Source organism: Lagopus muta, chromosome 2 (genome assembly GCF_023343835.1).
Source record: "Lagopus muta isolate bLagMut1 chromosome 2, bLagMut1 primary, whole genome shotgun sequence".
NCBI lineage: Eukaryota > Metazoa > Chordata > Aves > Galliformes > Phasianidae > Lagopus > Lagopus muta.
The window spans coordinates 51,626,422-51,639,481 of NC_064434.1; the positions used below are offsets into that span (position 1 = coordinate 51,626,422).

The following is a 13,060-nucleotide window of genomic DNA, read 5'->3' on the forward strand; positions in this document are numbered from 1 at the left end:
TCTGTGTACAACACCACAAGGATGGTGTGAAGTGGAGACTATAAACGACCTATGTTTGTAAGAAATTCAAAGACAGACATAGCACAATATTTTACCTTTGGAGCCTGTAGTACGTCAGATACATCTTGCTCAGAAACTGCAAAAACAGGTTGTTGCGCAAGTGTCGCTGGCTTTTTGGGAGGTCTGGGGGGTGGAAGTACGGTTTGGTTTTCATATCTTCGTACCATATAGTATTGCTCTTCACTGATCTCTTCCACTGTTGTCCTAGTCATGGGAGGTACAACTGTCTGGACATCTTTGCTGAGTAAATGAACCAACACGTTTAAGCGATACACAGGAATTTCCCAGCTCTCCATTGGACTGCTGGCACTACTGATCAGCAGATAAGAGTCTGTGATTTCTTCTTCAAGCTGCAGACCAGGCACCGCAGCCAAGACATCCTCTTTCATGGAAAGATCCCTCACAGACACTTTGACATTAAAAGGCAAATGAAATTCTTTGCAAATCTGAGAAAGCTGGTACTGCTTTTTGTCATGAATCACTTCCACAAAGCCACCTTCCATGTACATAGGGAGAAGCACTTTCTTGTATGCATTACTTAGTATTTGTTCACAAGCTAAAACATCTATGACTTTCTTTCTTCCCTCATAAAGAACTTCACTAGTCTGACACTGCTGAACTAGAAACTGATCTCCAACTGAAACAGAAAAAAGCTCTGTATGAGGAGAATCAAAGGCTTTAGTCGCTACAACATGAAGATGTTCCCTTTCACTTCTTGCTATCTCTAAGTCATAGGCAGTTGGAAACTCCCGAGGTCTTCTCTTGAACTTTCCTTTATAGGTCATAGGGATTAAAAAATGTCTTTTGGAGGAATCGCTTCTGATCTCAGAGGCTATAACTCTTGTAGCCTGGTACTTTTTATAGATGACAATCTCTTTCCCTGTATGCAATAAGTTATAAGGTTTCTGGCTTCCTAAAAGTCCGTCCATTATCTCAGCAATCATGGGAAATTCCTTGCTTGTTCTCTCAAATACATCTTCCAAAGACAGTGGCTGAAGGAAAGAGCTAGTATCGTAACAGTCTGTTATATCCTTGACCTCAACATCTAGATCAGAGAGGATATGAACTACGTCCTTACGAACTGAAAAGAAAAAGAAAAATATTTAGTTTTGTCTTCAAATTGATATAAAACTAAAGTATTCATGCCCTGTTGGCCAAATATGAAATGCACCTTTCCTGAGATGTGCGACTGTACAACTTGTAGGCTAGTCAAAGTCTACCTGTTTTAATTTGAAATACATGGTTAGCAGATATGCAGAAGACCTCACAAAGGAAATGAGAGTAAGGTATTTCTGGGACAAATTAAACACACTTATATATTTATAATAAGGAAAGTACTGATAATTATTAAAAATGAATGTAATTTTCCTTAAAAGGCAAGATCTTTGTATCATGAAGTTTATTCATTATTACTAGTGAAAGAGGATGCTTCAACTATAGAGGTCTACTTGTAGAACTCTAGTATCTTTTCCTAAGGTACCTGGTTATGTTGACAGTTAAAGCTGAGCTATTGTCTTTAGCAATCTGACAAGTAGCAGTGACAATTCTAACCAAACTCGCAAAAATTTAGCATGTAAAATTTCAAACTATATAGGATGACTGTGCAGCTAAGGTTTGTTAAAAATTTAGCTCCAGGTCAGTGATACCAGAGGTCACTAACAAATGCAGTAAAATTTAACAAGTAAATATTATTTAATGACTCTTTATTAAAATTCACTCTGCAGAGACCTTCAAACAGGTATACTATACACATACCTCCTTCTAATATGGAGTATCAATATTTCATGCCTTAAAGATGGTATCAGACATGTATTTGTATTTTACATAATAACTTCTATGAAAGTAATTCAGGGTCTGTCTACTCCCACTCTGCCTTTGTCACATTAACACCTTCAGGTGAAACAATCCTAACCACCACATGTGAAAGTCAAGGAACATGGAACAACTAGTGAAAATGAACATTCTCTGTGAACAACTAAGAGAGGCCCAGACACAAAATTTTGTTATTTATTGAGACTGAGAAGTACAGAGGATTCCTGACCACAGCCTGTGAAGATCTAATCAGATACCTCTCTTATGAGGGATCCTTTTTATTTAACTGTGGTTAGTATTTCTCATACTTCATTTTGCATCGCTCTATAGTTCTTCTAAAATTGGTGAAAATTCTTTTTTCACTGTTCACAAAAAAAGTAGTTGATAATGCATCATAAAACCTAATTTTCAAGTTGTATTAAATTGTTACTTAGGGCTCATTTAATATTTCTTAAATATAGAGAATACTATGAAACATAAATAAGTACACAAAATCAACAACAACAACAACAACAAAAGCCCTCACTGGAATTATCTGCTAGGAAAATGAGTGAATACTACATACTTCTGAAACTTCTAAAAGTTTTTTAGAAACATCATTTTCTTACTAAGACTTCTTATACATCTATATGGTCATAAGTATATACTGAAGTGAATCCAGATGCAGGACTAAGATTAGATCTCTGAATATAGTTAGAGCTGTAGAAAACTTTTTGTCTTTTCATTTTATCTGGTGAAGATATGCTTTCCAAGCTCATATTTTAAATCACATAGCAAGAAGAGTGGAATATCTCATGAAAAGCATTTAGCAGCTATAGCATATTGTGCTAAAAGTCTCTGCTTGCTTTTATTTCTCTTGTGTATTTTATCTCCTAACTTATACCATCACCCAGAGGAATTTCCATAGTAAAAATCTCCCCCTTATTTTCTTCCTGAATGACATATTTCTCTCAGGATTTCATTTCTGTGCTTTCTGATGTGCTTCCAGTAAAAGCAACAGACAGCAAAGATTCGCAAAAGCTAAGCTCCTATCCTGCAAACTTTAACACTATGGGTGAATCATTAAGATGAACTGCAGCCAGTCTCCACCTATTACCTTTGCGGTCCTCAAGCAAAATCAAGTATTTTAGCATAAGCTGCTGGTTTTTATTTTTTCTGGTTTTGTTTTTGTTTGTTTGTTGTTGTTTTTTTTATAAATTAGGGAGGAACTTTAGCCAGTACATTGTGTAAGCACACAAGTCATTGCTGCAGCTCAGCTATTCAAGCCACCATAAAATAGGAGTATTTCACTGTGTACTTATGCCCTTGCACAACTTCTATCTTCAGTTCAAAGTAATGCATGGATATAAGCATTATAAGAACTGAAACGACAAGTTTCAGCTTTTTGGTAGAACAACTAAAACAGTATTTAATTACCAAGGGGAAAAACAAAAATCTTTTCTCCTTTCCTTTTCTTTCCTTATTTTAAAAACTCAGAACACAAATTACAGATTTTAAAGATACTGGCTTTCTAATTCTTTCCCATTTCCTCAGACCCTGAGGCTTCAGAGATCATCCATGAATCTTTTATATCTATTGATATTTGTTTCTATTATAAAGTAAAATAATATTGGTTTTCATTCTGGAACGTCAATCTGAAAAACACAGTGTAGTTCACAACTGTAGTTATGTGTCTTATAAAATCTATATCACAGAACAGATAGGGTTCAAAAGGGTCATAAAGCCCAACTAGTACTATTTCCTTGCCACGGGCTGGATTGCCACCCTCTAGATCAGGCTTCTCAAGGCTCCATCCAGGCTGGCCTTGAGTGCCTACAGAGATCTGGTGACTTCTCCACGGCCAAAGAGATACAAAGAAAGAGGATCTCAGAACTGAACTGAACTCTTAAGCTTTGCTTTTTCATTATGTAGTATATCTCCTTTTGAAAGATTATTTAATTTTAGTGATAAGTAAAATGATAACAGAAAGTAATACTAGGAAACTATCTGTATTAATATCTGACAGGGAAATACATATGGGAATACTATTTTTATCTTTCTGCAATTTGGAATAAGCATCACTGGTAAAGATGCCCCAGGAATTCTTGACCAAACATAATTCTTCCTTGAGCAACTTGTATGAATTTAAGGGTGCCACATCATGCAGAGTAAATAATTCTTTGACCTTAATTCCTACTTACATTTCATTAGTGCCTGCACTTCATAGACAGGCATGAGAACCAAGTAGCCACCGAAATTCTCAGGAAGTGGATTAGAGGAGTTCCACATATGTAAAGTGTTGGAAAGTTTGACAATCCGGCTTCTGCACTTAGGGATTTTCCATTCTGCAATCTCTTTTAGGGTGTATATCTGGTCATCTTCACACTCATAGAATTTTCCTTTTTGTGATAGGGGCAAAATAAAGGAATGAGACCGGTTGTTTCTGACCATAACACAGCTCACAGCCATTGTTCCATTGATCTCTTCCACAGAATTGAAGGTGATCTGCTCACCCTTTTTGATTGTGAGGTTTGCCAGTTTTATATCCTCAGGGCTGTAGAAACATGGATGGCCAAATCTTGTTGGCCCAATAGCGACTTTTCTTGTAATTTCTTCAACGCTGACATATGGTGTTTTGTCTGCCACAATCTTATAAAGACCTAAGGACAGAAAAGATGCATTATAAGAAGGAAAGCATACAAAGCAAGATGAGACAAATCACAGAATCAAAAACCACACAGTTTGGAAGGGACCTCTAGAGATCATCTAATCCAACTGCCTGCTAAAACATACTCCCTAGAATAGGTTACACAGAAAAACATTCAGGCTGTTCTGAATACCTCCATAGGAAACTCCACAGCTTCTGTGGGCAGCCTGTTCCAGTGCTCTGTCACCCTTAGAGATTTTTTTTCCTCATATTCATATAAAAATTCCTACAGTCTAGTTTGTATTCCTTGTTCTGTTGTTGGACACGGCCGAGAAAAGCCTGGCCCCATCCACTTGACTCTCACCCATTAGATATTTTTAAGGATTGATAAGACCCCTGATCATATCTATGTCATGATTTCAGCCATGATAATGATTATTTTCTTCATTATGTTGTCACGTTTTTATTTATAATGAGAATAATGATGGTAACACACCAGTGTTTTAGTTGTCACTGAGCAGTGCTATACAGAGCAAAGAATGTTTCAGTTTTTCAGCTTCTCATGCTGTTCTGCCAAAGAGGGTGCTGGGCGGGCAGAAGGAACTGAGTGAGGACAGAAAAAGAACAGCTGACCTAGCCTGGCCAAGGGCACATTCCATGCCATATGGCATCTTGTGTAAAAACTATAAAATTCAGGGAAGTTGCTTGGGTGCTGTAGCTGCTTCTTAGGGACTGGTAGGTAGGTGGTGATCAATTGCATTGTGCTTCACTTGTTTCAAATATTCTTTTATTATTATTATTATTATTATTTTCTTTCCTTTCCTGTCATATTAAGCATTCTTTGTCTCAACTCATGAGTTTTACACTTTTTTTTGTTTTCTGTTTCCCTACCCCATCTCACTGCACAGGAGTGAGCGAAAGGCTGTGAGGGGCTGAGCTGCTGCCAGGTTAAACCACAACAAGCAGGTAATTCAGTTGCTAGAAAGGTAACTGCATGAATATAATATCAACCATGTGATACAAAGAATAGATAGGTGGAATTATCCCATTCTACTCTACAGCTACAACACTTCTGACATCCAGTATTTTTATGTCTGTGATTGAAAAAAAAAAAAAAAAAAAAAAGTTTTTGCTACAGAAAAACAAACAAACAAACAAACAAACAACAACAAAAAAGATGTTCTCTTAAATTCTTATCTCTTTCCTCAGGAAACCAGACCTTAAGAAACAAATGCATGATATAAGAAACAAAAGACACGATATGAGAAAGAGCGACAGCAACGTGATCATTGAGACACAGGGTGAATTTTCTCCCTAAACATCAGTACAACGCCTTCTTCTACATGCAGACTGCGAATTCCAAGAATGAGCATGTTTGAAGGTACGAATGAGAAAAAGAACTTGTTCTTCGCATCTCTGATAGACCAGACCATCAGATGGAGTGCTTCTCAGTTTGGATACTGCGGCCATAGCAATGCAATTAAAGTGTTGAAATACTGTACTGTAAGGCAGAAGCTGCATCTGAGCCTCTCTAGCCCCTGGGGCCATTATTATTTCATGTTAGTCATGGCCCTTGGAGCTGTCTCATTAGGAGTTCACATCACAAGAAAAATGTGTACATTTTTATATTTGTGTGAGAGTTTTCACAGAGGAAGATGAAGTAGACAGTTTAAAGGACTAAACAGTAGGGTTTAGCCGAGCTATGTGATTAAGCTATCCTCTTCCCAAGATGCAACAGTATGAATGCTGCCTCATAGAATCGCATTGTATCTTTTATGTTCTAGCCACAGCTACGCCAACAGTGAAGCCAATATCCCAGGGAAATGCAGCACATTTTTCCTACATTCCTACAGAGCCAAAAAGCAGAAATTTCATGGCCCTGTTACTAATTTCCTTTGCCTCCTCCAGACCATACAAATGGTATCATGTCCTTCGAGTAAAGGAATTCTCCCATCTTGGCAGTTATGAAGGAGGAATAGGATGCAGACTCAAGAAATGTTGCTTGGCACAACTAGAGACACTTTCTCACCAGTTCTACATCTCATGAGTGGTTCACACTACATCTAAAAAGTTGTAAGCGTTCTATTTGTCTACCTCACCATTCAGAAGGGAAACTGGGACAATGCTGGCTATGACTTCCTTTCTGGTGGTGATCAGAGTGAGAAGATGGGAAGGATGCCACAGCAGGTGCCCAAATCTCAGTCAGGTATGATGCAGTAGGACTCAGTTCCTACTAGCTGCAGGGAAGATACTCATTCACACCATCTCTAGACCCCTCTCAAGGGATTTGCTTTGGTTAAAAATTGCTCCCACACTTTTTCCATTACTGAGCTTCACCCTGAATACACAATCAACACAATTCAGGGGCCTGGAGCAAGGCAGGGGATCCTTAGGATTTCAGTCTTTAGAAAGGGTATATCAAATCAGTCCCTAGACAACCTTTTTTTTAAATCTTTAACAAAAACTGCTACATCCATTTCATAGCTTTAGTGCACTTCTTTTTAAGTACATTAAGGACACAAAGTTTCTCTCTGTTTTCACAGGTTTTATCACCATATTGGGTGTGTTCAGTTCTAGGTACCCCATGAGATCACTTGTAGCTGTGGCAACTAACAGCTCTGAGCACTTGTCAGCAACCAAAACAGCAGCAGCCTATTTGATTTACTGCAGAAATAAGTCACTAACTCTGCCCATGCTGTCTGTGATTCTGTGCCTTCACATTTGCCTATATGACAGTCAGCTTCTTCTGTGTGAAATCAGTACCTTAATGCATATACATCCTCTGTGTCTGTCCTCACTGCGGCACTGTGGGAAAGTCTCATGACTTCTTTTCAAGTTGCAAGGAAGTCACATCCATGAACATAACTGCAGAGGTAAAACTGCAGCACACACTATTTTTCTCACTAGTATTTTTAGTGCTTCCAATAGATGATTTTAACAGTTATTAGCAAGCAAGTTAGCCACTGCAAACATAATCACTACTGGAGTTGTCAGTGTAGATCAAGACAAACCAGGTTCATCAGCATTTAGAAAATATCACAGTGACAAAGCACCAATGACAGTCTGAAGCTGTGGACAAGACAGCATCCCCAAACACTGTTTCTGTGTCATGCACTGCAAGCACAGAAAGGAAGGACATCATCTCTTGGCAATGCTTGGAGAAAAGAAATAGGAATATTCTTCATTAGAAATGTATTCAAACAACATGTGATGTATCTCAAAGGCAATAACTGTGTTTGCAAATTTGTGATATAGGGGCACATGCAATGCCCCTAGAAAACCTCCAGAATCACATTTAGAACGCTCCATAAACTATGTTAAAAAACATCTCCAGTTGATAATATATGGCAATACACAGTCATGAGAAACTTACTTCTCCTCTATGAAATTGACACCAGACTTGGGCTCTAGGAATTTCCCTGGGATTGCAGAGCTATTTAGAAGCCAGGTTTTTTTTTCCCCAGCAATAAACTGGTGACCATCATGGGTTGGAAAGCAAGTTTCATGTAGAAGCATAATTATCAACTCTCACACAAAACTAGACAACAGATTATCCCCTCGAGCCCAGGCAGACTGAATTTGTCAGGGCTGGAAGCAGAAAAACATTCATATTCCCTTCTGCTTGTTTTCTTAATTTCAATGACAGAATGTTTGCATAGACAACTAAAGGGCCATGTGGACTTGCATTCTTAGCTTCTGTATTGATGAGACCCTTGAATTATAAGCCCCTAATAGCCACCTGTTTATAAGTATGTAAAGTTCCATATGTTTTTCTCTCTACAGAGAGGAGGTGGATAAATAAAAATTTACTCTAGTATGATTAGGGGAAAACAACTGCAATTCCTAATTAACTGCCATAATCTGCCATAGTGCTTTCTCATAAATGCTCTCCTAGCCATGGCATGTTTATTTGTTTTTCATGTGGAAATTTGTTTTTAAAAAATGTTATCTGGAACTATTCAGAATCTCATTAAAATCATTATGAGTCAAATTACAAAAACAACTGTTCTCCTAACGCTAAATAGCAAGGAATTCTCCAGAGTAAGGAGACATATGGCAAATTTGAGATACTAAAGTTTGGACATTTTGAGGTTAATAAAAAAATATATTTTTTCACAAATCAAAAAATGACTGAATCAAAATATCTTGGACTTCCATGAGAGTGCTTGGTGGAATGTTAGTGGGAATACAAGAGTGAATTAGAAAAAAAAAAAAAATCCAGCAGGTTTACTGCGAGCTGACATTATTGCTCATACAGATCTATTTTTCAAATAATTTGGGATATGATCAAACACACAGATCTGTTGATCTACACATACACTGTTGATCTGCATCAACATTCACCAAGTGTCAGTGAATGTCAATGGGCACCATTTTTCTATATGGAGGAATTCATTCCACATTTTACTTCACATCCATGTCCAGGTCAGATGTCATTATGTAAATTTGCCCCTCTGTTGCCATCTGTCCCATAGCAAGAAAAAATTGCAACAGAATATTGGTGGGAAGGTTCAATCTCTACTGCCATACCAACATCCTCCAACACTGTGGGCCTACATAATAAAATAACTTTTAAGCATAACTTTCGGAGCAGACCTCATAAACAGCAATTAGTGAAATTTATAGGCATTGTTACTCTTCATGAATCCATATCAGTATTAACACCCTATAACTTACAAGAAATGTTTTAGCTAACGGTGTACACATTGATAGAGGAAGAGGGTTTTGGAGTCAGAGAAAATTTTTACTGTTATGGGAGAGAAAATGATATGGATGATTCGTTTCATGCTGTGGAAAAGCATGTGTATATAGAAGGATGTTTTTCCACATTTGTATGGAACAATATATTCAGCTCCCTTTTACTAGTAATACAGTGCAACTCTATGAAGTTTTACACGTTCCCTGTTTCCAGCCTTAATAAGAGTTCTGAAGAAAAGGAGCATCCATTCTATTCTCTTTTTCTTCTTTGTCCAACAGATTACTGAGGTGATCAGGCTCACCTACTAGAGCAGCAAATAGTCTTCAAGATAAAAATAACAGAACGACCTTCTGTCCTAGACTAGAATCATAGAATTCTTATGGTTGGAATGAACATTTAAAAGCCATCTAGTCCAATTCCCCTACAATGAACAGGGAAATGCACAAGTAGATCAGGGTGCCCAGGGTCTGATTCAGCCTCACCTTGAAAGTCTCCAGGGACAGGGCATCTACCGCATCTCTAGGCAGCGTGTTTCAGTGCCTCAGCACCTTCACTGCAAAAGACATTTTCCTTGTATCCAACCTAAATCTATCCTCTTTAAGCTTGAAACTACTTCCCCTTGTTTTATCACCACATACCCTGCTAAAGAGTCTATCCCATTCTTTCCTGTAGCACCTCTTTAGATACAGAAAGGCTGTTATCAGGTCACCAAGCAACCTTCTCCAGGATGGACAGCCCCAGCTCCCTCAGCCTGTCCTCACAAGACAGGTGTTCAACCCTTGGATCATTTTTTGGCTACCCTCTGGATGTTTTCCAACAGATCTGTGCCCCTCCTGTACTGAGGACTCCACATCTGGATGCAGTACCTGGTGAGGCCTCACTAGCACAGAGCAGAGGGGCAGGATCACCACCCTCAATCCGCTGGCCACGCTTCTTTAGATGCGGCCCATTATGAGCTGTGAGGGTACATTGCTGGCTCATATCCAGCCTCCCATCTACCAGTACCCCCAGGTCTTTTTCAGCAAGGCTGCTCTCAATCCTCTCATTCCCCATCTTGTATCAGTAGCGAGGACTGTCTCAACCCCGGTACAAGATCTAGCATTTGGATTTGTTGAATACCATGAGGTTCACCTGGGCCCACTGCTCAAGCCTGTCTAGGTCCCTCTGATTGGCATTCTGTCCCTGTTGTACACCAACCACACCCCACTGCTCGGTGTTATCATAGTAGCTTCCGTTTCCCAAAGTATTGTAGAAGAACAGAATCAACTTAGTTCCTGACTCCTCTGGAGCTGATTTGATTGCCACTCTTCCACCACCCACACTTCCTCCTCTGTTCTATCTGCTGCAGCATCTTTTTCCCATTGTGCCCCAAACTCTCTATTACAATCCCTCATCTCCTGCTGCTTATTTCACTCCTGATGCTGATGGGATTTTCCTCTGTATCATTTTCCCAGTCTGTGCCACTGATAGTCACAGTAATATTTTCATCAGATCACCATAGTTCAAACTTGGCATCACCACTGGAGAGCCATGTATCTGTTACCTCCTTGGCAAAGAAGCCCAAGGACTGATTTTCTGATAGCTTCTGTTTTGCAGGGCATTCACTCTGCTACATGGAAGTCTTTCAGACTGACAGCTCTTTAACTCCTACCAAGGTGAGCCTTACTGTGCCCAGTCCCAGCTCTTGCATGCATATATGGCCACAGGCAAGTCTCCTGCCTCATGGTTAGCAAAGGCTGAGAGCTCAAAGGGATGGTTGTGCTCAGCTACATCTGTCAGGTCCTGTAGGAATGAGCAGCGACAGCTGTCAGAGACATGTTGAGAACAGGGACAGACAAATAATATTTTTGCAGAAAAGGGAATTTAACAGAACAAAATGAAATCATTTGTGCTGGCACACTGTTCAGATGTTGTGTAAATTACCTGTCTCTGCTAACTTGTTAGCAGTGAAAATTGTAGTTCAAAATGCTGGTATATATAGCCATCAAAATGCCTAGAGTAGCAGCAGGTTTCTTTTTGGTCCAATGTATGAACACAGAAAGAACAGCCTGGCCCTCTGAGGCATGAAGATGAACAAATTAGAATGAGGATAAAATGAAATAACACAGTGAACTTGCAGTTGCAGTGGTCTCGCTAATGCAAAGGCCAGATAAGGCCTTTATCAAGAATCTGATTTGCCAGAGCAGAAAAAAAGAATTCTGTAGGTTGCAAATACATTCAGCAAGACAAAGAGGAAGGCTCATTTAAAGCCAATGAGCCCAGTTCTTAGAGAGATCATCCCCAGAGTTATCTAAACAGATGAGTGGCTTGCTTATGTCAGCATGCATAAAGTGAAAGGGTAGACAGGCTCATCACATGCAAATGACAACTTATAAAGGAAGTGGAAAACAACATCAAAAATGTTTTCTTTTCATCAATAATAGCAAGAAAGCCCTGCAAGTGCAATGAGAATACAGTGACTGTCTAGAGACTTGTGGATATTTTCACAGAAGAAAAAAAGATAATCAACAACAGTGTGGAAAAATATCATCAGCAATTTGGTTCTGTTCTTTGTTGTAGAGATGAGACAAGCCAACAACATTGTTAGACTAGTTTCATTCATTTGGATCAAGATTTGGGTTTTCAGGCCCAGATTATCAAGTCCAACTGTTTCACTGAGAACATAATGTGTATACACAATGTGTACATTTTCTAGAAAACTAGTCAGGAGATAACAAAGATATAAATTGTAGGTATTTGACTAAATTTAAAGGTGTTCTCAGCAGGGCCATGATATCCAAATGCCAAGTTGTAAAACTGATCACTTGAGTGCAAGCAAATCCAGAGTCACCGAGTTCAATTACTCAAAATCACAAGTCATTCTGTTCTAAAAATCATGAGATTCAACATTAATAAATGTAGGATTACTTTTAATGCTTAGTTGTGCTGGATGTTTTAGGATTCAGATGTTCAACCCCATCTGTCAGCCAAGATACAGACTATAACTTACTACATGTACATATATTTTAGAGATACAGAAAAAAATAATAGCAAAGATTGGAATTCAAGAAAAACACTAAGTATCTTGAGAGTTCACAGTATCACAGTACTTCAATAACTCTAGATAGACACAAATAATTAAAATGTCTTTGATCATTATTTTTGGGCCCTATCAGTGCTTGAAAATGACATTTCAAAAAAGCCTCTTAATAAGTGGTCATACAAAAGGTTCTGATTCATCAAATAAGAATAACATGAAAGCATATTGAGAATCTACTAGGGAAAAGAACATTATATGTAGGACTACTTCAGAGAGAAATGTGTATTTTAGAGATTGAAAATGAAGGCATGGCAAAAGATACTTTCCTATGTAATTCAGATGAAACGTTGCTTTTCTATGTGCTTTTGCATTTTATTTGCTAAGGAAATGTGCTTTGTCTCCCTCTGAAGAAAAAAAAAAAACAACACTCAATTCTGGTGGCTGATATAACCTAAACATTTTATACGTGCCTGCGCACAGTCTTACATGCACTGTGATGCATAGAAAAACACCAGTGATGTTACCAAGTCAAGAATTCAATCTACTGCTCCTAGGTTCACCACCTTCCAGGCAGTTTCTCAACCTGGTTTGCCTCCTCCACTTCCCACATGCATAAACTCACAGCATTTCCCCCTCTGCATTTCAGTCACTCCTCTACTTAACACAGCCAGTCCCTAAAAATCAGATGAAATGAGATGCAATACTTGGCCACCTCTCCCTACATGATCAGAGGATGATATTTTCAATTAAAATATTAAGCCAGTATCAGATGCAAAGCATCAAGTCCAAGTTCAAAAAGGTGAGCATTCTGGGACATCTCCATAGAACTGTCTGGTTTCCTCTG

The 13,060-nt window shown here is 38.6% G+C and overlaps 1 protein-coding gene across 4 annotated transcripts in view; it reads right to left on the reverse strand.

Annotated features, from left to right (window-relative positions):
* Positions 1-13,060, reverse strand: part of THEMIS (thymocyte selection associated) — a 99,456-nt gene that overhangs the window by 71,076 nt on the left and 15,320 nt on the right. For all 4 annotated transcript variants that reach the window (XM_048935906.1, XM_048935905.1, XM_048935904.1 and 1 more), the window contains exons 3-4: positions 4,053-4,511; positions 96-1,141 (exon numbers count right to left, since the gene is read on the reverse strand). In XM_048935906.1, coding sequence (XP_048791863.1) covers positions 96-1,141; positions 4,053-4,511 — 1,505 coding nt within the window. The remainder of the gene's footprint in view (positions 1-95; positions 1,142-4,052; positions 4,512-13,060) is intronic.